The sequence below is a fragment of the Cajanus cajan genome, chromosome 2 (assembly GCF_000230855.2).
Source record: "Cajanus cajan strain Asha chromosome 2, NIPB_CcT2T_4, whole genome shotgun sequence".
Classification (NCBI taxonomy): Eukaryota; Viridiplantae; Streptophyta; class Magnoliopsida; order Fabales; family Fabaceae; genus Cajanus; species Cajanus cajan.
Genome location: NC_138518.1, coordinates 54617167 through 54642437, shown reverse-complemented (window position 1 = coordinate 54642437; position 25271 = coordinate 54617167). Strand labels below are relative to the sequence as shown.

Below are 25271 nucleotides of genomic sequence, written 5' to 3'. Positions count from 1 at the left end.
AATTAATGTATAAAATGATTTTATGATTATCCGTCAATTTGAATTAACGAAATGAAGCATCAAATGATTTTTAAATTTTCTAAAAATTTGCAGATTTGATCTATGTATTAAGAACTTTAAATTGAATGGTTGGATCATTAAAATTTAATGTAAAACATGAGTTATTGAACGGAATAAGTCTAGGTAGACTTACTCCTAAAGTAAAAGAATTCCTCTTCATATATATATATATATATGAGTCAGGGTCCATTGACATTACGTGTAATGCATTCAATAACTTTTTATATAATGTAAATTTAACTAATCCAACAATTGAATTATATGATTTATATTAAATTTCACATGATTCAAAAATTATTTATTAGTTCATCACATTGTTTTATTTTTACGTATAATATGACATTAAAAATATTGTGTAAATACCTATTTTTGGATAACATTTCTAGAAAAATTTAAATCATTTGAAATTTGATATAGATGATCTTAAGTATAATATGATATAATTTAATAATTGTATAAGTTAAATTTACATTACACAAAAGTTATTAAAGATATATAATTTGGTATATGTGTCAATGGATCATGTCTTTATATATATATGTGTGTGTGTGTAGACAAGTTAACTTAGTAAACCAACTGGATGGACCAACCTAACCCATCCTACTTTCAACATGCTAGATAGGCAAGTTAGGCAGAGTGAGTAAGTAAATTGAACTATTTAACCTATCATGTCATTTTCAGTAGATCAAATGGGTTGACCTGACATGTTCAACCCACTTTATCATTACTAAGATTGAGGAGATACTAAGAAGGGCAAAGCTTCTTTTTTTTGCTTAGCTAGCTTTTGAAATTTGTTTATTTTTCTTTATTGAGTTATATGACCTCTAGAATGAGAGTGAAGTTTTGTTTTTCTTTTGAGGATTTGTCAGGTATATATTGGTTACCTATTTTTTGTTAATTGACGTACACTTTTATAATTTTTTAAAAATATTTTACTAGTATTTAATTTAAGATTAAAACATTCTCATTTAATGATGTATGTATGTTAGTAATGTCTTCTTAATGTAACACCTATAAAGAAAATGATGAAAAAAAAGTGAAGGTAGCTTGAGTATATGTAAACAAAAGTACCATCGTCACGATTGACAACTGACAACATATTAGGAAAGAACTACGACAAATGGTGTACAATTATCATATTCAATATTAATTAAAAATAATATTTGATTAAATAGTTAATTAAAATATTTATTTGATTTGCTACAAAATCACAAAATGAAATAAAAATAAAAAAATAAAAAATAAAAAGACACATGACATCTTTATCTTATTTACATGACTAACAACTAAAACTTATTATGCAAAGGTGGATAATAAAATAAATAGTTAATATTTATTAATTATATCTAAGAATGAGCCTTTGATTATTGAGAAATATCCTTGACTTATGCTAGAGAAAAAAAACAAAAAAAAAAGAAAAAAGAAAAACTAATCCTAGCCAATTAATTCATTTTTTTCTTAAAAACATCTCAAAATAAGTAAAAGGCCTAATCATTCATGGAAAAGTAAGATTTTATTATCATATTACTCCATGTTTAGAATTTCTATCTTAAGTAATCACCCATTTTGAGCTTTGACCTTTTGTCCATCATCAAATTTGAAGAAACAGCTATGCAAAGCTAAAGAACTCTTGTCACCAAACCAACTTTTCTCGCATCTTTCTCCCCCTTTATAATACCATTTTATCTACCAATGTTTTGAATTGCAGTTTGGAACTGCAATTATGATAACCATATTGGGGTTAAGGCAGTCATCACAACTTGTGTTTGACATGTGAAACAACTCCATTGTGTCCTAATTGTTGCAAATTTGTTTTTGAATTCAAATAGTGATTTAAATAAACATAGTGTTTTAATGCGTACATTCACAAAATTGAAAATGGCTTATTCATATTGCAACTCTCTTTTTTTTCTTCTGTCTATCTTCTTAGCCTCAAGCACATTTGCATTGGGTGGGAATTTCTACGAAGATTTTGACAATCTCTTTGGAGATGTAAGGGTTGACATTCAAGAGTTAGGCCAAAGCATGACCCTCACAATGGACCAATATTCTGGCTCAGGCATTGTATCCAAGAATGAGTATTTGTTTGGAAGATTTGATATGCAAATCAAGCTTGTACCAGGAAATTCTGCAGGAACTGTCACAGCCTTTTACGTATGTCCTTCTCCAAACTCATTATATATTAAGCTTTTCTCACATGTTTAATATATATAAGTGATAAAAAATAATTAATATTGACTATAAATTATATATGAACATAAAGTTTTTTCTTATTAATTAGGTGAATTTTGCTGCATAATAACCACACATTTCATACATATATAGTTAAAAGTAAAATAATTAAACTAATTTCAATTATTTGTATATGATTATGGTCATCATTATTTACTTTTATTTCATAAGGTTTGATAATCTCACTATATTTATTTATAGATTATGGCAAAGTTATTGATATGTGTTTTGTGTGCAGCTTAGCTCTCAAGGAAATAACCATGATGAGATAGATATAGAGTTTTTGGGCAACTTATCTGGTGATCCTTATTTGCTTTCAACAAATGTATATGCTGATGGTGTTGGGGGTCGTGAAATGCAATATTATCTTTGGTTTGATCCAACAGAGGACTTCCACACTTATTCCATTGATTGGAACCCTGATCGCATAATGTAAGTAGCAAAATGTATATATATAGTTAGATATATGCGGCTACATATTTAAAAGAAATAATTACGCTAATTTCTTAAGATTAATGTTAATTACACTTTCACATTTTGATTGAAAAATCAATATTCCTGTTTCCCTAATTTATCTTCTACTTTGTTGTTTTTAAAATTACTATATATATATAATTAATGTGTAACTTTTCAATAAAATATATTAATGTAATTAATACTTTAGTGAAATTTGGATATATTATTGTTATAAATTTGTTATAATATCAAATATTTTTTATTTCTTTTTATTTTAGAGAGTAAAACCAATGTAATAACATTTGAGTAACAAATGCAACCACTTTGAATAACCAATGTAATGCAATCACATTTTCGTTCTCTTATTCATACCTTTTTCTTTTTGCAACAACAAATTAATAACCTTTAGCACAACACAATTAAGCACATTTGTCATCATAAGAAAGAAGCAACAAACCATATAGAAATACATGCATGCATGCACTCAATTTAACTAACCAACTAAAAAACTCGCACCCTAATTAGTAATTGTCTCATCGCTCTTTTGAAAGTAACAACAAAGCACAACTTGTTAGTGACGATGTAGCAAAAGGTGCACATGGCAATACCATCATTGTTTGAAAATCGCTACCAATCGTAGAAGGTGGCCCAACCACAATTGAGCACATAGTAGCCTAGTATTTCGTGCTTCTTGAGCATAATCTCAAACTTGTGCCCTCGTGTGTTGTACATGCACATTGGAAGTGCGTGGCATAGGTCCTCGTCGTTCCTCAGGAACCCTAGCACATTGCAATCCTCAAATGCAGTTGTAGGCAAAATGAGGTTCCACTTGTCATTCTTGGCTCCCAAATGCGCCCTAAAGGGCTTGTTGAGTTTGAAGTCCTTTACGAGGCCCACGTTGAGGAGGAACTCCAACTTCAACTTGTCACTGAGGGCTTCTTCATGGTGTTTTTTGATGTCTTCTTTGACCACATTTTTGCCCTTATTATTATTTCTTGTTGGATTTGAACCCTCTACAGCCATTGCCTTTTTTTTGTTTGTAATCATGGGTTTATGTTTGTGGATTTCTCTTTCCTCTATTTGTTCCCTTAAACATTTTGATATTGTCTTTGAGAAATCATAATAGTGACCCTAAGATAGGACAATGTAATTAATTTCTTCAAAATCATGTATTTAAGATTTCAAATTTATTGATATATATTTCTTGTGGTTTCAGAATCCTGGTTGATAACATTCCTATCAGAGTTATGAAAAATAGGAAAACCATTGGTGTTCCTTTCCCAACAAAACAACCCATGAGGCTTTACACTACTCTTTGGAATGGAGATTCTTGGGCAACAAGATGGGGAGCAGTAAAGCTTGATTTGTCAAATGCTCCATTTGTGGCAGGCTTCAAAAATTTTAATGCCAATGCTTGCATTGCAAAGAATGGCGGTGCAAATTGCAAGACTTTTAATAATGGAAAATATAGAGGTCTTGATGAAGAAAGCAAGACAAAAATGCAAAATATTCTCTCAAAATGGGTAGTTTATGATTATTGTCGTGATTTAAGACGTTATGCTCATGGTCTCCCATTTGAATGTCGCAAGGATAATCTATTATTAGATCAATCAGAATAAAGGTTGCATTAATCATGAATGTTGCACCATCATAATGTATTTAATCCATCATATAATGTATTCAATTCAAATGAATGATATCTAAAGGAAAAGTTGGATCGACCATTACACAAGATGCAATCGTTATATTTTATAATGTGTGTTTGAATTTCCTTGAAAGGTCATAATTTTATTAAAGAAAATAAAATATTAGCTATTAATAACCTTGAATAGATAATAAGTAAGATGAATTACATATATGTTCAACAAAATTAATACTTGAATTATTTGTCAATTGTTTCAATATATTAGCTATTAACATCCTTGAACAAATAGATTCCCCCAATAATGCACAAATTAAGGAATGTAATTATAATATAATATTCTCATATATGAAAATTCTTTTAAAATTTAAAATATAACATCCTTTACACTAAATTTTATTTTTAATTTGAATAAACTACTTTCCCTTATTTTATAATTTAATCAATATTAGCTTTGTCTCTTATTTTTCTTATAGGTGATGTTGTCTATGTGGAAGAATCACTTGATTTGAGTAAAAATCCTTTTGAAGAGAGAGGGGATGATGGAAACCCACTTCCCATGTAATCCCTTTAGAAGAGATAAGACCAAGAAAGGTGAAGGATGATAAAGTTGGTTAGAAGAATTGCAGGACAATTACCCTTATTTTGTAGGGTACCCTACCTTTGGAGGCCTAACCTACCTTAGAGGGCTCCTATAGTTTTTATACATCTTTTTTAATTCATTTTAGTAGTGATTATATTAAGATTTTTTTGACCTTTTATTTTGGGTCAAGTAATATAGGTAATTTTGTTGTATTATATATTTTTATGACAAAAATATATTTTTCGTCCCTTATATTATTTATTAGATTCAATTTAGTCTCACTTTAATTAATTGAATCAAGGTAAAAATACTAATTTGGTCCCTTATAATATTTTTAATTTTTAATTTAGTCTCACCTTAATTTTTTATTTCAATTTGGTCCCTAATAAGTTAAATCACTGTAATGTCGGACCTTCCGTCCAAATTTCTTAAACGGAGTTAACTGTTGGCCACATGGATGCCACATAGATGCATAGGTGGTAAGGTCCCATGTCTTCCTCCTCCTCCATCTTTAATGCATCTGGAAGGCCCGTTCTGAAACCAGAACGACCCGTTATGGTTACACTATTTGTGTTTTAATTTTGTATCTAGAACGGGTCGTTCCAGATGCAATATTTTAAACACAACGAGTGCAAGCAGAATGATCCATTCTGACACCAGAACGGGCTGTTCTGGTTCCAAAACAGACGTTCTGGATTCAGAACGAGCTGTTCTAGAAAGCCAACGTATGTTCAACAAAATGCAGCAATGTGGTTCAAAGATTGAACACAAAAATTCATAATATAACATAAATTCAAAGACTGAAATATGATTCAGAGACTACAAACAAAAATTCATAACATAACATAAACTAAGAAAGTTCAAATAAATTACTAAGGAGGGAAATAAAATCATGTTGTTTCATCCTTGACTGTATAGTGTCGATTTGGTAGTAAGTGATTCACTCCAACTTGACTAACAATGAAATAAAATCTACCACCATTGTCCTTAGTGTCCTTAGTGATACACTACATTGCATAACAAGTATTATAATTAATACTTCTAGGAGTTCCTATATCCTGCAATTGGTCCAAAAAGGGTGTATAGCCCAAATGTTTAGCAATTGAAGTTATGAATCCCTCATTGACAATATTACCAAATTCAGTGTTTGAAATGTTTTGTCCTTGGGCTTTTTTTCCTTGAACAATTCACAATCGTGATTTAGAATCACAAGCGTGAACTATAATCATTGACCGTTTATGGTTGGCGTTTTGGGACTAGATCGACTCATTCTGAAACTAGAACGGCCCGTTCTGATTTCAGAACGGGTCGTTCCAGATGCATTAAGTGGCACCTTGCCACCTATGTATCTATGTGGCATCCACGTAGCCAACAATTAACTTTGTTTAAGAAATTTGGATGGAAGGTCCGACATTGTAGTGATTTAACTTATTGGAGACCAAATTGAAACAAAAAATTAAGGTGGGACTAAATTGAAATTTTAAAATATTATGAGGGACCAAATTATTATTTTTGCCTTGAATCAATTTAGTCCCACATCTTTAAAATGTATCTCAATATTTAATTTTTCGTCTCCTCTGTTTAAATACTTAACAGATATGATATGTGTCATGCCACATGGCATGATGACATGACACGTAGCATGACAACATAACATGTAGCATGACAGCATGACACGTGTCATGACAACATGACACGTGTTAAATCTGTTAAGTATTTAAACGAAGGAAACGAAAAATCAAACATTGAGATATATTTTAAATTTATGAGACTAAATTGATTCAATTAACTAAAGTGAAACTAAATTGACACTAATAAATAATATAAGAGACAAAAAATGTATTTTTGCCTATTTTTATTTAAGGGTGTAATTAGTAGCTTTAGGGATGTGTAACTAGTTAAAGTCATGATAGGCATATTGGGCTTGGATGGCCCAAACCTTTTTATGCCCCATAGGTTTGGACGTCCAAACCAAGCCAAACTAGTCATTTAAGTTGTTAAATAAGTCACATGCATTTGATAGTGACATTTCAACAACTTGCTAACAATAATCATTAGTTTAATAGTTGTAATGATTAAGCTAGGTAGTTGGAGTTAACTTAAGCTAACCTAGGTTAAAATGCACTATATAGTAATTCCACCACCACCATAGTAATGGAGAATATGTAGGATTGGAGGTTAAAGGGTATGTTGGGCATAAAATGACACAAAAATGCAGGAACCATTGTCAACCATAATTGGAAATTTTGGGGCTAAAGTGATAGATAATTTTAGGTGATATGTAATGCAGAGCTAGAGGATATTGTGAGAGTTTCCTATGTCGATCATGACGAACACTGGTAGCCCTAAAATAGAACCCTAAGGCCATAGGGTCTAGGGAAAAGGAAAACCAGGTATGGCTTGGGAAGAAAGTTGGAAGTGAATGACTAGCGAAAAATATTGCTCTAGAGAGGTAAGGGATGCGCTAAGATTAGGTGCAGGTTTAGGTGTGAAAGCAAGGAGTAAGGGTAGGGTCTTCTAGTTAGAAATTTGGGGATTTGACACTTGTGATCGTGGTTATACTTTTCATCACTGTTAAAAAAAAGTCCATGTGCACGACATTTTTGTAACTAGGTTGGGGATAAAAGTTTAATAAGAATGGTGGGGGTAGGTTTTGGGGGAGGAGAGAAGGGCGTTAGGCAGTTTAGAGAAACCCTGGGTTTAGAGTCTTTAAGTATGGCAAGCTCACATTTGATTTTGGGTAATAATCTAAAGTAAAAAAACAATCAACCATAGCATCAGGAGGGAGGCCATAAACTTGATTAGAAATACGCTCAAAGTGGTGTTGGTATTCGATCACTATGAAGTGCTAATGGAGTTTAAACACTTTTGGCCAAAAACATTTTTGTATCCAATAAGACCGATATGGAGTTCCAAAGCGCACTCAAAAAAGGGCCAATCTATGATATTTTAGTTGTGGTACATCCATTTAAACTACACCAAGGCATCACCTTTCATATAAAAAGCTATAAGAGCGAGATGGTTGTCAAAGGGGATCTGATGGTAGTTGAAAAATTGCTCCATCTAGAACAACAAATCAAGGGGTTTTGTTCCTTAACATGGGATAAGTTGAAGCTTGAGTGGGCGACCAATATTGGAAAATGTAGTTGGGGAAAAAAGTTGGTGAAGTGGTAGGGTAAATAGTAGTGGTGTGAAGGGCATAAAAAATGGGTTAGGGGAAATAGTTGGAATAGGAGGTGTAGGTTGAAGGAAAAAAAGGGTTATGGTGTACCGATCCTTCAAGGCCCAAATGTGTAATTTTATTATGAGGAAGGGTGTTGTGATTATCAATGGTAGAGGATGAAAGTGGTTGTAAAGCGGTGAGTTTTTCAATGCTAGGAGAGAATACCATTAATAGAGTCATAACAAGCATACATCAATGATTAAAAATTCTCAAAGAATGTATCATGTTGATTCTGTCGAAAATAGCGACTAGGGTTTCCTCAACATCTTTATGAGGAGGCATGGAGGAATATGAAAGCACCAATTTTTTAAGAACTTGGTAAAATTCCTAATAAGTCTTACTTCGAGATAGACCAAGTCCCTGAACTACTAAGACTATAAAATTGAAAAGGGACAATACGACTTGCCATTTCATTCAACTATATCAGAATAAATACCACTGGAAACATTAAAGTTATGGAGAAAAGACAGACATTAAAAGTGGGTTGAATAGAGTTAATAAAAAAACTTAAACGTTTTTTAAGTAATGATAACGCTGACAGTGAAATGTGCTAGAGAAAAGGCAAATAAAACACTCAGTAATTTTATAATAGTTCGTCTCAATCATATAGACTACGTCTAGTTCTTAATCTAACTAAAAATTGAGTTCTACTATCTTAAACAAGATACGTGTATTCTTTCAAAAAGTCACTTCTGACTCAAACCTAAGTGTTCTTTGAATGGCCTTTTCAAACAATCTACCTAAGTATTCTTTTCACACAAAGTCTTTCTAGGTTTTAAGACCGTGTATTCTTTTACAGTCAAGACTCTAGCTCAAACAACAAGTATTCTTTTACAAACAAGTCTTTTTAGGCTCAAACAAGTATTCTTTTAAGACAAACCTCTCTAGGCTCAAACCTAATAACTTATAGTCATTAAGGTTTACAAGTTGTTTCATCTTCCTATCAAGACATGATACAATAGTTTAAGTACAAAGATCTTTTACAAAAAGAATGATAATTCTAAAAAATATTTCTTCAAAAGTTCATCAAGAAGTCTCTTTCTTTCTGATCGTGAAGTTTCTTATAGTAGCCCGAATGAAGATCATTACAAAACCTTGAGGGTTTCTCACAAGCTTTCTTTGTCTGTCTTCATTAGAAGTTCTTTATGATTGGAAGTGTCTGTTGATGTATTAAATGCATGCATTAATTGTATTTCATCAAATTGTTATTTCTTATATAATTAAGGAGACTACTTATCACTTTAGGATACCAAACAGACTATCTACGTATGACAAGGAGAAACAGGTTTTGCATCAACTTTTGCTGACTTTCTCTATGATTTTAGAGATTTTTTTGTCCTTATTTCTCGTGCAAAGTATGACTTTATTCGCTTTAAAAGATTTGTGAGTTCCAACAAACTTTCTTAGTTTGATTTATTAAAGAAACATTTTAGACATGCAACAAGTATTTCTTATTTATTATAAATATTATGCATATAAGACTTTATGAAGTCAGACGGTATATTTTGTCTGATGGCACACAATATGTCTAACATTTTGCGTCTTATTTTTTGTCTAATTTATATATATTTTGTAAAAATATCTTCTTTTATAATATTTTGTTTATCACCATTAAAACTTAAAAATTTGAGAGATCCAAAATCGTCTTTTAACTTAACAAGAGTGTTGTTGAGCCTAAATTGGGGCCATTGCTTAAAGTTGCAAATCATTCAAACATTTTAAGTGCAGAGGCATTGTATGGGTTGAAATCTCATTCAGAACTCATAGTCTTGGTATCAAATGGGCCTTTTAGTCTCTCTTTTGGTTTTGGACTCCGTAACTTCTTGTGTTGGGCTGGAGGATCCATCAGATCACCCATGATCTCCTACTTGACGTGAAGTGGGAAATTGATCCACAAGGCAATGTGTTTATTCAAATTCAAAAGGTCACACATGACAATTCTTGGGAACGCCATCAAGACCATGTGTCCAAGGAAGTGGGACATTATCCAAAACACAATGGGTTTATCCAATTCCAAAAACCCTTATTGCATAAGCTGAAGTAGTTGTACGTATTTTTTCTTCTATAGAGGTTCTCCATCACCCATTCCTCCGTTCATTCCAAACAGGGAAGAGAATTATGTTGTTTAAAGTTGGATTTGAATGGAGTTTTAAGGTAAATGAAAAGCTTTTAAAATCGGTAATCTATTAATGAATTTTGTATATTACATTTAAAATGGGTTAAATTTTTTACTGATTTAGAATATAATATACTAAACTTCTTGTAATTTAACCAATTCTAATTACAAATATTGTTATAATTTCGAAAATGTCATCGTGTCTTCTACTCAATAAGTTGTAGCACAACCAATTTAATTAATAGTTTGATGTTGTAATTAAGCTATTTGTGTACCAGTGAAGAGAATGTTATTCCAATTTACAAAAAGATATATAAAAAAATAATATAGATGAGTTAGAAGAATAAGTAAAAGAATGGGTTGTTTAAGAATGGTGTCAACACACAAGCTACTTGTTGTGCTCGTTGTCCAACACAAGCACATCGCTACACATTGACGCATGTAGTTCAATACTCCAACAAAGGAAATTGGGTTACTCAAGATTGGTATTGAAATCAAAATACAACTAGGTTCTTCATCAATTAAATATAGTATATATATATATATATATATATATATATATATATATATATATATATATATAAGGCATGATTGAAGTCATTTTCTAAAGGAGACATTAACATTTCTAATCTAATTGGGAGGTAGTATTCAAAATTAAAATTGCATGTCGTAGAAAACGACATTCAATTAATTGATCATCATTAGATCAAGACATTCAAATTATGAGTTGGGATTTAGCCATGTTCACAACCAAATTGATTATACTTTCTATACATAGCTACGTAATATTAATCCGAATTTAAATTATATATTCACCTAGAATTTAATTGATAAAAAATTGAATCATAATCGCAATTCAAAAATTAAAATTCATTTCAAATTGATTTTATTAACCTAGATTACTATTTAACTAAATTTTAATCGATTTCAAATTAATCAATCCTTTCAACCACTTTAGTTATGAGAATAAAACCCAAATCCAATTAGAATTAGGTATATATATATAAAAATAAAAAAAAATTATCATTGTGTAGAGATTCGTAATTGAAGAAAGAAAAATACATATGAAGCAACAATTAAGCAAAAGAATATAAAATCCCAGCCATATTCCTTGAATTCTTTGGATTTACAAGGTTAGTAGTCTTCCACGTCCATCATAATTAGAGAAGCTTTAACAAATTAATGGTGCAAAAAGCGTAAAAGAGAAGAAAATTTTTCTTAGACCTAAAAGGAACAAACTACACAAATGAATTTTCTAAGCAAAATCACACTCTAAATTGACCTATTTATAACCAACAACTCTTTTAAAATTCTTAATTAACCCTTCTTAAAAGATGGGCCACGAAATAAGTTTCCAAGAAGTACTCATATGTCTTAATTGGACTTAAAATGAGTAGGATATATTCCCAAATTAATGAAGGCGTGTTGAACACATTTGATCCAACTTCAAAGCTAAATTTGACCTTTGACTTGCTTGAATTGGCCAATTTGATAATCTACAAAACTTTTAGATCTTTCTTTTAAAGTGCCTAGCAAAATGAGGAAAATCAATTATTTACTCAAGTTATAGTCAAAACACTAAATTAAGGTCAATCATATACATCGAGATGAAAATCTGCTTCAAACTACAATTTAACTCGATGATCAAAATTGGCATCCAGATCACCTGATTAGAACCTACACATCATTAATAAAGAACTTATGTAGATAATTAATGTGTCAAAAACAATAACTATTGATAACTTTATACCAGTAGCATATGATTTATTATACTAACATGTGATATACTAATATTATATATCTATATTTTATTGGAGTTAATTGTTAGTATGATGTATCATATTAATAGCTTAGAAAAGGCTCGTAAATTTGATAATAAGATTTTTAAGACTTACATTTATTTGTCTATACTGTTTTACGGTTAATTATAGTAACTATAATCGATTACAATACATTTCATTATCTTATTTTATTTTCTTAAGATAACTCATCTTCATACTAACTCTAATATGAAGATTTCGTGGGTAGAAAGCAACTGAATGTCAATTTCGTAAGGTCACAAAATTGAAGTTTTTTAAATAAATAAAAAATGATTAAAAAAGAAGATTCAGCCAAAAAATAGTCTAACAAAATTATGGCAGAAATTAATCATCAATAAATCTAGTATTGTAAACATTTTGCAGCAATAACTAACATGAAGAAAAGAAAATGATATATGATTTTCATGTTTAATTTTTTTAATTTATTTAAATTTAATTAATTTTTGTCTATATAACTTCATAAACTTTATCTTTAAGAAATTATAATTAAATGTTTCCATCTTAACTCCTGTACATTCTACTTTTTCCCTTTTAGTCTTTATAATTGTATAAATTAAACTTTTCTTTTAATCTCTATAAAAATAGACAATAAGAATTAAAAGAAAAAATGGTATAAATAATGTTTAAAATAAAATATTTTCAACATCTATAAAAACTAAAAGATAAAATATGTGAAAACTAATTAAACATCTTGTTTATGCAAATAGAAGCCATAAATTCATAATCTATACAAAAAAAAGAGAGAAGATGAAGTTGAATATCACCTTGGTGAAACGTCACCTACGTTTTCGAAAACAGAAATAGAAGACAGCAACAACGGTTCCACAGCCTGCTGCAACGACGGGCCACACAAACCCTAACCCTAACCCTAACCCTAACCCTAACCCTAAGGCATTGTTTTGTTCATCTTGAGCATCGTCCCTAACCTTGGCAGTCTCCAAATCCAGAATCCTCTGCTTCAAGGCTTGAATCTCAGCGACCTTCTCTCTGACCTCGTCCTCAACCCTAACCCTCCTGCTCCGCTCCTCGCTCTCCCTCACTTCCCAAACGCCCACTTTTCTCTCCAAACTCCGAACCTTCATCTCGCTCTCCGCGTTCGCTTGCTTCAACCCCATCACTTCTCTCTCCAGAAACGCCATCCTGCTCTCTCGCTCCTCCCACGCCTCCCTCAGCGCCGCCGCCTCCTCCTCCTCCTTCTCCCGCTCCAACGCCTCCATCGTCGATTCGCCATCCATTGCCATTTGCCACGCTCAGGAAAGCAAGTTGTGAGAGAAGCAATCACGAGGTCGATCGCAAGGGACAAATTTTGGGAGGAGATGCAACTTTTGCGTGCATGCATCATGCATCAACTAGACTTTTATTCTATTTTTTTAATATATTTTTTTTTTAAAAAAATTCTTATTTTATAAAGTATTATTTTTCCTGTCAAAGGAACTAGTTAGTTAGTTAGTTACACTTACGTTTGCATGGGTTTCTACGCGTTTTTCGTGATGATTTATGTATATAATTAATTAACAATTTGTTTAATGGGTTGTTTGGGGTGGTGATTTAATAGGGAATGAAGAAGAAAGAGATGGATTATCAAAGAATTAAAAAAAAAATGTATGTTTAGAGGAGATGGTTTAAGTAGATTTGTGAGAAAATTGTGATGGGGTTTATATAGATTTAATTTCACTCTTTTAAGGGTAGACTTGTGTGAAATTTTTCACCAAAAAATGCATGGACAAGACCACTCTTACATTATTGTCTAAATAGTTAGTTAGTAAAGAATAAAAATGTAATTGTTTAAATAATGTACTTTTACGTAAAAATCTAATTGTGTAAAATACATTTTTAAAAATATCAATTTCTCTATATTTTTACATAATTCCATTTATTAAATAATTATAAATTTTAATATTTTTATTTATTTTTTATCAAATCAATTCTCACATATTCTGTTTCATTCTTGATGAAGCATAAAAGTAAATATTAAATATGCATTTGTTTCACGAAAATAAGAAACTAAAACATGAATGCTTAGTGTAAGAACAAGAGAGCAAGAGAATGGTTGACAATTATACAAAATGTATTGTTAAGTGTGGTCTCCCAAATCTTTGTAATAATTGTACATCATATGCACGACAAAGAAGGATCTTGTTTTTTCTTTTTCTCTATTAGAATAATGAACCTTGTTGGCAGTAATTTGTTCAGTGCCCTCCATAAAAATAAATAAAAATAAATAATAAAAAATCTACCATTTCGTACACAAGTTAATCTATATTGTAGATCTTGTCATTGTGCCTTGTAGCATGTTGTGCATGCAATTTGATATTTCTCATGTGATAACCAAAAGCATTCTTTATTCCCAAAATGATGGAAAGGTTGGGATTAATTTGAAGTTTGATCTCCCACAAGAAGCAAAATTTGAGTCCTTGTATAAAAATATTTATTTATTAAAAATTTTAATTATGGTATAATTTAAAGATTCAAAAATAATTATTTCTTACAAATCATAAATATACAAATTTAATATTTATCATGCGCGTTACATAGACTTAAATACTAATTAATTTTAAATATTATATCTTCTCTATATATAAATTTGTATAATTATATTGGAATAGTTATTTACATATATGGAACACATTTATTTATTTATTAAAAAATTAATTATATAAAATAGACATTCATTTTGTGTATTGCAAAAATTAAAATTAAAATTTTGTTGATAAAACGTTTTATTTCTAATTTTTTTATTAATTATATGAATAGATATAATAAAATGAAAAATATCACTAATAAAAAAATTAAAAAATATATCAAAGAGTTTAAAGTTTGAAATATTGTTTGAATCTAAATATGAAACGAATCCTAAATTTTATTGAAATTAGCCTATTAAAATCAGGGATTAATTATTGAACAAATGAAATTAAAAGCGTAATTATCATATTAAATGGTAATTAACATATCTAGTCAATCATGCCAAATGCGAACGTGATAAAAAGGCATCTGACTTCTTTACGTAGAGCGCGAGGGATGCCTTGCCAGGTGTAGTATCTGTATCGTTGATCGAAAGTAAGCAGTAAACATTGAGGCTTTTAATTTAGAGAGTGATTACATAAGTAAATAAGTGAAGAAAATAGAAAAGAGAAAATGAGAATTATAATTGAAAAAATTATAGAGAAAAGGGATGAGAATTATAATTAGATAAGTGATTGTGAGAGATTGCTATAATTGAGAATTATGGAATATGTTGTGTTTGACTTGAAAATCTTTCATGTAACATTTTAGACGTTTGACGTATTATATGGTAGTGAGAAAATTCAAGTAAGGCTTGGTCATTCGAAAAGTTCATACATAGAGGTGTAGCATATGTTGGGGCATGGAAGTTTTCTTGATCAAGTGCAGAAGAGAGTAATTAATAACAACATGAGGAGATGTACTTTTGCTTCAAGGTAGTATAACTTATTTTGGTCTCAAAGCTACATGGGTGAAGGTTGAAAACTGAAAAGAATAAGTGTTTTTCTTGCTTGTGCTAGAGTTGTGGGAATGATCAATGGATGGTTATTTTTTATTTATTACCTTCATAATTTAAATAGTTTGTAACCATTTGTAGCGAGATACTATATACTTTATGATATGTTCCATGTTATGTATATGGATTTTAGTATCTCTTGTATCTCTTTAATTTAAGCTTCTTTTGTTGATTTAAAGAAAGAAATTAAAAAAAAAAAAAAAAGGTTTAGCGGTGTGACTAAGATGGTGGTGCTTTGTATATGTGGTGTGATGTATTTAGAATCCATGCACATGTGCATATTTTATTGGAAGTGGATGTGTTTTTGTGTGAGAGGATATTTATGGTCTTCTATCCTGACCTTGAGGGTGTTATGGTGGGGAACTTCTAACATTGGATGGGAGGTGACCATGCCAACTATGATGCCCAAATTCACTCTTGATGGAATTCCTTTTAGTGAGAGTGAATTGTGTTAAGATAAGTGGGCTTGGGTGGTGACCTTGTGTTTTGTCCAAGTGCTCCTAGGCTACTTTGACTTTGAGCGTCTTGTGAGATTTTGAGATTGATACCACATACATATAGAATTATAAGAGCATGAGTTTGCATAAGTCCTTAAAAAGGAGGAGTGTGTTATCTAATGTTGATTGAAATTTCTTGAGATTGAGATATAAATTAAATGAATTAACATTAGATGTTGTTACATATTCATATTCATGTATGCCTATGCCTATGTGAGATATATTCTAACTCCTCTTATGTTGTGTTGTTTTTCTTGCTTGGGTTGCACGTCAATTGTAGCAACTAATCAGGTATATGAGTTTGAACTTAATGGAAGCAAAGCAAGCTTTGGTTTTCTAGTGTGATGGGAGTTGCTTTGATTAGTCTGACATTAAGGTTTGAGAACTTAGATTTATGTTTTCATTATATGTATTTGAGAACTTTGGTCATAACTTTAGAGTTTCTTTATTATGTATATTTTTTTTCTTAATTTCTTCTCAGAACCTGTAAAGATGATTTTGCTTAGTTATTTCTTTTACTAGAACTCGCTTCATTAATGAACATAAAATAGGTTTTATTCAATTAAAAAAGTGATGTGAATAAATAAAAGGGTTTATTAAATCATAATAAATAAAATTATCATAATTATAAAATGTATTTCATAAAATTTATTAAATTGATTTTCATGTTATATAAAATAATTTTTTAAGATTTAATAACTTAATTGACTAATTTAATTAAAATATATTTCTTTTATAATCACCTTAATATAAAATTACAAAAAAGTGCCTTAATTATTATATTTAAATATAATAATATATTTTTATGATTAGAAAAAAAAATAGAAATAGATAAGAACATCTTTACCAATTACTTTCTCCTTCCTTTACACTAAGTTAGAGGAAGTAGAAGTCTCAGTTCCCATCAAAGCAAACACTCAACCTGCAGTAGTAGGTCGATTCACTCTCTAAACACTTTTGGGCTAACTAGCCCTTATTGAACAATCTCTAGAGATATGGTTAATCTTGTCACATTTGTAACACTTGTTTTCCTTCTGGGAATGATCCCTAATATAGTGAGCTTCCCCACACCTAAAGCATTTTACACCTAGAGCTTCACCTTGAGAAGTCACTGGAGGTCGCCTTACAACAACGCTCCCATTATTGTTGAGGAGGTGTATTGTAATATTCCAAATTTTATTAAATAAAACAGGTTATTTTGATTTTAAATATTTATTAAGATTTTTAGAAGGTTTATCATATTTTTATACATATTTTACCATTTACGTATACGTATTTACATATTTATGAATAATAAATATATTATTATTTTAATGAATAGTAAATATATCATTATTTTAATGAATAGTAATATATATATAATAATTGTAGTAATCATGAATTCAATCAGACGGAATTCAATCGAATTCCAATTCCTTTCATTTGAATAAAACATTATTATGAATAGTAGATTTTGTAATAATGCACGGAAGTGTGGAATCCAAATCCAATCCTAATTCTAATATAATATTAAAATGAATAGTAACTAGATGATTATAATATTATTATATGAATAGTAATCATTATAAACTTTTGTTATAAATAGGCTTTAGAATTGAGAAGAACATGCAACTGAAATTTGAGAAGAAAGCAAAGGTTTACGAATAGAAGAAAAAAAAAATTAGTGAGAAGGAAGAGAAAATAGAGAGAGAGAGAAAGTAAGAGGGAAAGAGAGGGAATTCAAAAGAGGAGGTTCTGCTCAAGTTGTAGCTCTTGTTTATTTAGGTAAGGGGGAGGAGAACCTTATCTTTTTAAAATTTTATATATTATTATGTATATTTATTTATGTCATTTACTTGATTATATTTATTTAGTGGGGTGCCCCTAACCTCATTATTGTTATATTTATTCAGTGAGGTGTTACTAACCTCATCTAACTCTTTAACTTTTAATTACCCTGTTTATTTATTTATGTTATTTCTATTATTTAGTGGGGTGATCCTAACCTCATTATTGTTATATTTATTCAGTGAGGTGTTACTAACCTCATCTAACTCCTTAACTTTTAATTACCCTGTTTATTTATTTATGTTATTTCTATTATTTAGTGGGGTGATCCTAACCTCATTATTGTTATATTTATTCAGTGAGGTGTTATTAACCTCATCTAACTCCTTAACTTTTAATTACTTTATTTATTTATTTATTCAGTGAGGTGTTCCTAACTTCATCTAACTATTTAACTTTTGATTACCATGTTTATTTATTTATGTTATTTCTATTATTTAGTGGGGTGATTCTAACCTCATATATTTGTTTAACCTTTAATTACTATTACTTATTCTATGATTATTCTTATCCATAATAATTATTAATATATTCACATTTTATATTGTTTAATTATTTTATAATAATTGTCATTGGCATTTAATTAATTAGTGTTCTTAATATATTTTATTTAAATTTGTGTTATTTAATTAAAGCTTAAATAATGATAAATTCTTAAATTTATTTTGAGTAATTTTTTTTATGATTAATATAATTTGTTAAAATGTCTTTTACTCATTTTAAAGATAATTAATACTCTATGGCCATAGACGATAAAGTTTGAATTATTTGTAGCTGGAGGTTTAACCTTGGATTTAAATGAGTAAGAAATGGAGGTGGAATATCTTTTGGTTGGTGTTATAATGATGCTCATTTATCCTGACTAGTCACTACAAGTATAATTCAAATTTTATTGTATCAAGAAAATCTAATATTTAATCTGTATAAATATTTATTTATATATATATATGTGTTAAAATTTTATTTATAAATAATTATGTTTATTCGTTCGAATTATTGTATTTATTGGATATTGTTCTTACTCCTTTCTTTTCTTTGTTTTTTTTTTTTAATTAAATATATTATAAATAGATGGATCAACTTGAGATTCCAGATCATTTTGCTGTTATTGTTACTGCTGTCCTACATGGAAGGAAATTGGAATATGGAGGCTATTTGATGGATCTGTTATAACTTTACTTGTCAATCATATTATTTGTAATTTTCTTTCCGTTATGAATATATATATTGTATTAAAAGAGTAAGGAAAAGGAATAATGTGTAAAATAATAAGATATGTTATGTATTAAATTCACAAGATATTCTTTTCTTTACTTTTATTTTTATTAAATAAATATATAGATATTGTTAATGATATAATTGCGAAAATATTATAAAACATTATAATTTTATATTGTATAATTTGAGTATTAGAATTAGGCGTTACATTTAATGGTATCAGAGCAACGTTCCATGTGTAACTTGGGGAAATGTGCTAACCATGTTTCTATTATTATAAACTGATCTATAAAATTACAGATGGCAGGAAGAAGGAATACCGAACTAACAGAGGCTGTACAAGCTATTAGGGACATGGCTGCCGCCTTGTTAAGGAATCAACCACCAGAAAGAACAGGAGAGTCACAAGGACTTGTAGAATTCAGAAGCAATAACCCTTCCCAATTTGATGGAGGATACAATCCTGAAAAAGCTGAATTATGGATTAAAGAAATAGAAAAAATATTTCGAGCTATGAACTGTCCTGACAACCAAAAAGTAAATTATGCAGTATTTATGTTAGTAGGAGAAGCAGAATATTGGTGGGATAGTACCAGGAGATTATTAGAAGGAGGGGGAATAATCATTACATGGGAAGTATTTAAAACCAAATTTTTTGAAAAATATTTTCCTAATGATGTTAGGAGGGCTAAAGAAATAGAATTTATGCAGTTAAAACAAGGGAATATGACAGTGGGAGAATATGCTTCTAAGTTTGAGGAATTGGGAAAATATTCTACTTTCTTTTATCACCCTGATGAGAGGATGAAGTGTATTAAATTTGAGGATGGACTTAGACCAGAATTAAGAAAGGCAGTAGGGATATTAGAAATCTCTGATTTTCCCACATTAATACACAAGTGTCGATTTTTGGAAGGTTTTGATCATAATAAGGATAATAGACCAAAATCTTTTGGCCCTCAATTTAATAAGAAAAGGGATAATGAAAGAAAACCTTATGTTCGACCACAATGGAAACCCCAATCCTCTCAATTTGCAGGAAATTCCAGTAGGTCCATTAATAATCAAGCCAAGTGTTTTAAGTGTGGACAGGGTCATTATACTAAAGATTGTCATCTCAAAGGACCTGTTTGTTTCAAGTGTGGAAAGCCTGGTCATGTATTTTCTGAGTGTGGACAACCAAAGACGCACGTGAATACTTCCGGATCCAAACCAAGACCTTCTACAACTGGAAGAGTTTACACCATGACCGGAACTGAAGCTGCTCAAAACAACGATCTAATACAAGGTAAATGTTTCATTAAAGGCAAAACTTTAAATGTACTGTATGATTCAGGCGCAACTCATTCTTTTATCTCCAATAATTGTGTTCAATACCTCCAATTACCAATTTCTTCTTTAGAGAATAATTTGATTGTTTCAACCCCTACAAACAAATCTGTAATTGCCAATAAGGTTTGTTCAGACTGTCCTATTTTTATTGGCGATAAAAAATTTCTTGTAAATTTGATCTGCTTACCTTTATCACAATTAGATGTGATTTTAGGTATGAACTGGTTATCTTCCAACCACGTTCTTCTTAATTGAGCAGAAAAGTCTATAATATTTTCTGATCCTAAGGACCTATCGATTTCATTATCTAAACCAATAAACAAGTTTCCTTGTGGTAAAGTTCAAGGATATTTAATCTTATCCTCTATGGAAGCTAAAGAGGAAGTCAACTTGAAAGATATAGCTGTCGTTCAAAATTTTCCTGAAGTCTTTCCTAATGATATTCCTGGTTTGCCACCTGACAGAGAGATTGAATTTTCGATTGATTTAATACCTGGAACTGGACCAATTTCAATGGCACCCTATAGGATGTCACCTTCTGAATTAGCTGAGTTGAAGAAACAATTAGAGGAGTTACTTGAAAAACAATTCATACGCCCTAGTGTATCACCTTGTGGGGCTCCTGTTTTGTTAGTCAAAAAGAAAGATGGAAGCTTTAGGCTGTGTGTGGACTATCGGCAATTAAATAAGTTTACCATAAAGAATAAATACCCTCTTCCTAGGATAGATGATTTGATGGATCAATTAAAAGGAGCCACTGTATTTTCTAAGATAGATCTAAGATCAGGATACCATCAAATCAAAGTGAAAGCTGAAGACATACAGAAAACTGCATTTAGAACAAGGTATGGTCATTATGAATATCAAGTAATGCCTTTTGGAGTAACCAATGCACCTGCAGTGTTCATGGATTATATGAATAGGATTTTTCGTCCGTATTTAGACCATTTTGTGGTGGTCTTTATAGATGATATCCTCATATATTCTCGAACTCATGAAGAGCATGAAGAACACCTTCAAACTGTTCTCCAAATCCTGAAAGACAAACAACTGTATGCCAAACTTTCTAAGTGTGAATTTTGGTTAGAGGAGGTTAAGTTTTTAGGACATGTGATTTCCAAAGATGGAGTGTCTGTGGATCCATCTAAGGTAGAAGCAGTTCTACTATGGGAACCTCCAAAGACGGTAACAGAAATCCGTAGTTTTTTGGGTTTGGCAGGATATTACAGGAGATTCATTGAGGGATTTTCTAAAATAGCTATGCCTTTAACTCAACTCACCAAGAAAGGACAACCCTTTGAGTGGACCGAAAAATGTGAGAATAGTTTTCAGGAGCTTAAGAAAAGATTAACTACTGCACCAGTCTTAGCCTTACCCAAACCTAATGGACAATTTGTCATATTTTGTGATGCCTCAAAAATGGGATTAGGGTGTGTTCTTATGCAAGATAGAAGGGTAGTAGCATATGCTTCTAGACAGTTAAGAGCTCATGAAAGGAATTACCCAACCCATGATCTAGAACTAGCTGCCATTGTTTTTGCACTCAAAATATGGAGACATTATGTGTATGGTGGTAAGTTTGATGTTTTTAGTGATCATAAGAGTTTGAAATATTTGTTTGATCAAAAGGAACTGAATATGAGACAAAGAAGGTGGATGGAATTTTTGAAAGATTATGATTTTGAATTACATTACCATCCAGGGAAAGCCAATGTTGTGGCTGATGCACTGAGTAGAAAATCCTTACATGTCTCCTCATTAATGATTCAAGAGATGAATTTGATAGAAAAATTTAGAGACATGAGTTTATCAACTACGGTAAGTCAAGATAAAATACAATTGCATGCGGTTCAAATTACTAGTGACTTACATGGACAAATTGGTGAGGCTCAGGTAGTTGATAAATTCATTCAGAAGAAAAAGAGGTTGATAGGTCAAAAGGATGGTGAAAAGTTCGATTTAGATCAAAGAGGAGTTTTGAGATTTAATAATAGGATATGTGTACCCAATGATTCAGAAATTAAGAAAATAATTTTAGGTGAGGCACATAAGAGCAAGTTGAGCATACACCCTGGGGCAACAAAGATGTATCAAGATCTCAAAAGAATGTTTTGGTGGCCCAAAATGAAAAAGGAAATAGCACAATATGTGGCTACATGTTTGATTTGTCAAAAAGCTAAGATAGAACACCAAAAGCCAGCAGGAATGTTACAACCCTTAGATATACCTGAATGGAAATGGGACAGTATAGCAATGGATTTTGTAGTTGGTTTACCACGAACAATTCATAAGTTTGATTCCATATGGGTTATTGTGGATAGACTAACAAAATCTGCTCATTTCTTACCCATCAACATTAGGTATTCTCTAGAAAAATTGACTGAACTGTATATAAGAGAGATTGTAAGGTTGCATGGGGTACCATCTAGCATAATATCTAATAGGGATCCTAGATTCACTTCTAGATTTTGGGGAAGTTTACATCAAGCATTAGGAACTAAGCTTCATCTTAGCTCTGCATATCATCCTCAAACAGATGGACAATCAGAAAGAACCATACAATCCCTAGAAGATTTATTGAGAGCTTGTGTGCTAGAGAATTCTGGTAGTTGGGACAAATATTTGCCTCTGATTGAATTCACTTATAACAACAGTTTCCATTCTAGCATAGGTATGGCACCCTATGAAGCTTTATATGGAAGAAGGTGTAGAACTCCTTTGTGTTGGTTTGAGACAGGAGAGAATTTAATCTTGGGTCCTGAATTGGTGCAACAAACCACGGAAAAGATCAAAATGATTCAAGAAAAATTGAGAATGACTCAAAGCAGACAAAAAAGTTATGCTGATAAAAGAAGACGACCTCTTGAATTCCAGGAAGGTGATCATGTATTTTTGAAAGTTACACCAACAGCTGGTATTGGTAGGGTAATGAAATCAAAGAAACTCACTCCTCGATTTATTGGTCCTTATCAAATCCTTAGAAAAATAGGTCCTGTTGCTTACCAAATTTCTCTACCACCTTTTCTTTCTAATCTCCATAATGTCTTCCACGTATCTCAGTTAAGAAAATATATTTCTGACCCTTCTCATATAATAATGCCTGATACAGTACAATTAAAGGATAACCTTACATTTGAAACAATGCCTGTACAGATTGCAGACAGGAGGATCAAGCAGTTGAGAGGCAAACAGATTGCACTGGTAAAGGTAATCTGGAATGATGTTACTAGAGATGCTACTTGGGAACTCGAAGAAGAAGTTAAGAAAAATTATCCTTACTTATTTTAAGCAATAAAAATTTCGAGGACGAAATTTCTGTAAGTAGGGGAGAATTGTAATATTCCAAATTTTATTAAATAAAACAGGTTATTTTGATTTTAAATATTTATTAAGATTTTTAGAAGGTTTATCATATTTTTATACATATTTTACCATTTACGTATACGTATTTACATATTTATGAATAATAAATATATTATTATTTTAATGAATAGTAAATATATCATTATTTTAATGAATAGTAATATATATATAATAATTGTAGTAATCATGAATTCAATCAGACGGAATTCAATCGAATTCCAATTCCTTTCATTTGAATAAAATATTATTATGAATAGTAGATTTTGTAATAATGCACGGAAGTGTGGAATCCAAATCCAATCCTAATTCTAATATAATATTAAAATGAATAGTAACTAGATGATTATAATATTATTATATGAATAGTAATCATTATAAACTTTTGCTATAAATAGGCTTTAGAATTGAGAAGAACATGCGACTGAAATTTGAGAAGAAAGCAAAGGTTTACGAATAGAAGGAAAAAAAAAATTAGTGAGAAGGAAGAGAAAATAGAGAGAGAGAGAAAGTAAGAGGGAAAGAGAGGGAATTCAAAAGAGGAGGTTCTGCTCAAGTTGTAGCTCTTGTTTATTTAGGTAAGGGGGAGGAGAACCTTATCTTTTTAAAATTTTATATACTATTATGTATATTTATTTATGTCATTTACTTGATTATATTTATTTAGTGGGGTATCTCTAACCTCATCTATTTGCTTATATTTATTTAGTGGGGTGCCCCTAACCTCATTATTGTTATATTTATTCAGTGAGGTGTTACTAACCTCATCTAACTCCTTAACTTTTAATTACCCTGTTTATTTATTTATGTTATTTCTATTATTTAGTGGGGTGATCCTAACCTCATTATTGTTATATTTATTCAGTGAGGTGTTACTAACCTCATCTAACTCCTTAACTTTTAATTACCCTGTTTATTTATTTATGTTATTTCTATTATTTAGTGGGGTGATCCTAACCTCATTATTGTTATATTTATTCAGTGAGGTGTTACTAACCTCATCTAACTCCTTAACTTTTAATTACTTTATTTATTTATTTATTCAGTGAGGTGTTCCTAACTTCATCTAACTATTTAACTTTTGATTACCATGTTTATTTATTTATGTTATTTCTATTATTTAGTGGGGTGATTCTAACCTCATCTATTTGTTTAACCTTTAATTACTATTACTTATTCTATGATTATTCTTATCCATAATAATTATTAATATATTCACATTTTATATTGTTTAATTATTTTATAATAATTGTCATTGGCATTTAATTAATTAGTGTTCTTAATGTATTTTATTTAAATTTTAAATAAAATACATTAAGAACACTAATTAATTAAATGCCAATGACAATTATTATAAAATAATTAAACAATATAAAATGTGAATATAT

General features: G+C 30.4%; 2 protein-coding genes across 4 annotated transcripts; one reads left to right on the top strand and one right to left on the bottom strand.

Annotated features, from left to right (window-relative positions):
* The first annotated feature begins 1703 nt into the window (after positions 1-1703).
* LOC109814679 (xyloglucan endotransglucosylase protein 1) lies at positions 1704-4480 on the top strand. The gene is made up of 3 exons (XM_020379166.3): positions 1704-2214; positions 2531-2724; positions 3965-4480. Exons 1-3 carry the CDS (start codon positions 1915-1917, stop codon positions 4365-4367), a joined length of 897 nt encoding a protein of 298 aa, XP_020234755.1. The 5' UTR covers positions 1704-1914; the 3' UTR covers positions 4368-4480.
* A 6921-nt stretch (positions 4481-11401) lies between these two features.
* On the bottom strand, positions 11402-13483 carry LOC114916925 (uncharacterized). Of its 3 annotated transcripts, none has more exons than XM_029274627.2 (2): positions 12917-13483; positions 11402-11841 (listed from the first exon to the last, which is right to left on the bottom strand). In XM_029274627.2, exons 1-2 carry the CDS (start codon positions 13371-13373, stop codon positions 11765-11767), a joined length of 534 nt encoding a protein of 177 aa, XP_029130460.2. In that variant the 5' UTR covers positions 13374-13483; the 3' UTR covers positions 11402-11764. The 3 variants fall into 3 exon arrangements, with proteins under 3 accessions (XP_029130460.2, XP_029130461.2, XP_082926105.1); XM_029274628.2 differs by having other exon boundaries at positions 12897-13482; XM_083069979.1 differs by lacking the exon at positions 11402-11841 and adding an exon at positions 11886-11989 and having other exon boundaries at positions 12897-13482.
* Positions 13484-25271: the final 11788 nt, after the last annotated feature.

Excerpts from the sequence above, each read along its gene's own strand:
- LOC109814679 (XM_020379166.3), top strand. The coding sequence starts at position 1,915 with ATGCGTACATTCACAAAATTGAAAATGGCTTATTCATATTGCAACTCT. Across the intron at positions 2,215-2,530 it reads GAACTGTCACAGCCTTTTAC|CTTAGCTCTCAAGGAAATAA; the intron begins GTATGTCCTTCT and ends TTTTGTGTGCAG. Across the intron at positions 2,725-3,964 it reads TGGAACCCTGATCGCATAAT|AATCCTGGTTGATAACATTC; the intron begins GTAAGTAGCAAA and ends TTGTGGTTTCAG.
- LOC114916925 (XM_029274627.2), bottom strand. The coding sequence starts at position 13,373 with ATGGCAATGGATGGCGAATCGACGATGGAGGCGTTGGAGCGGGAGAAG. Across the intron at positions 11,842-12,916 it reads CTATTTCTGTTTTCGAAAAC|GCACTTTAAAAGAAAGATCT; the intron begins GTAGGTGACGTT and ends TCATTTTGCTAG.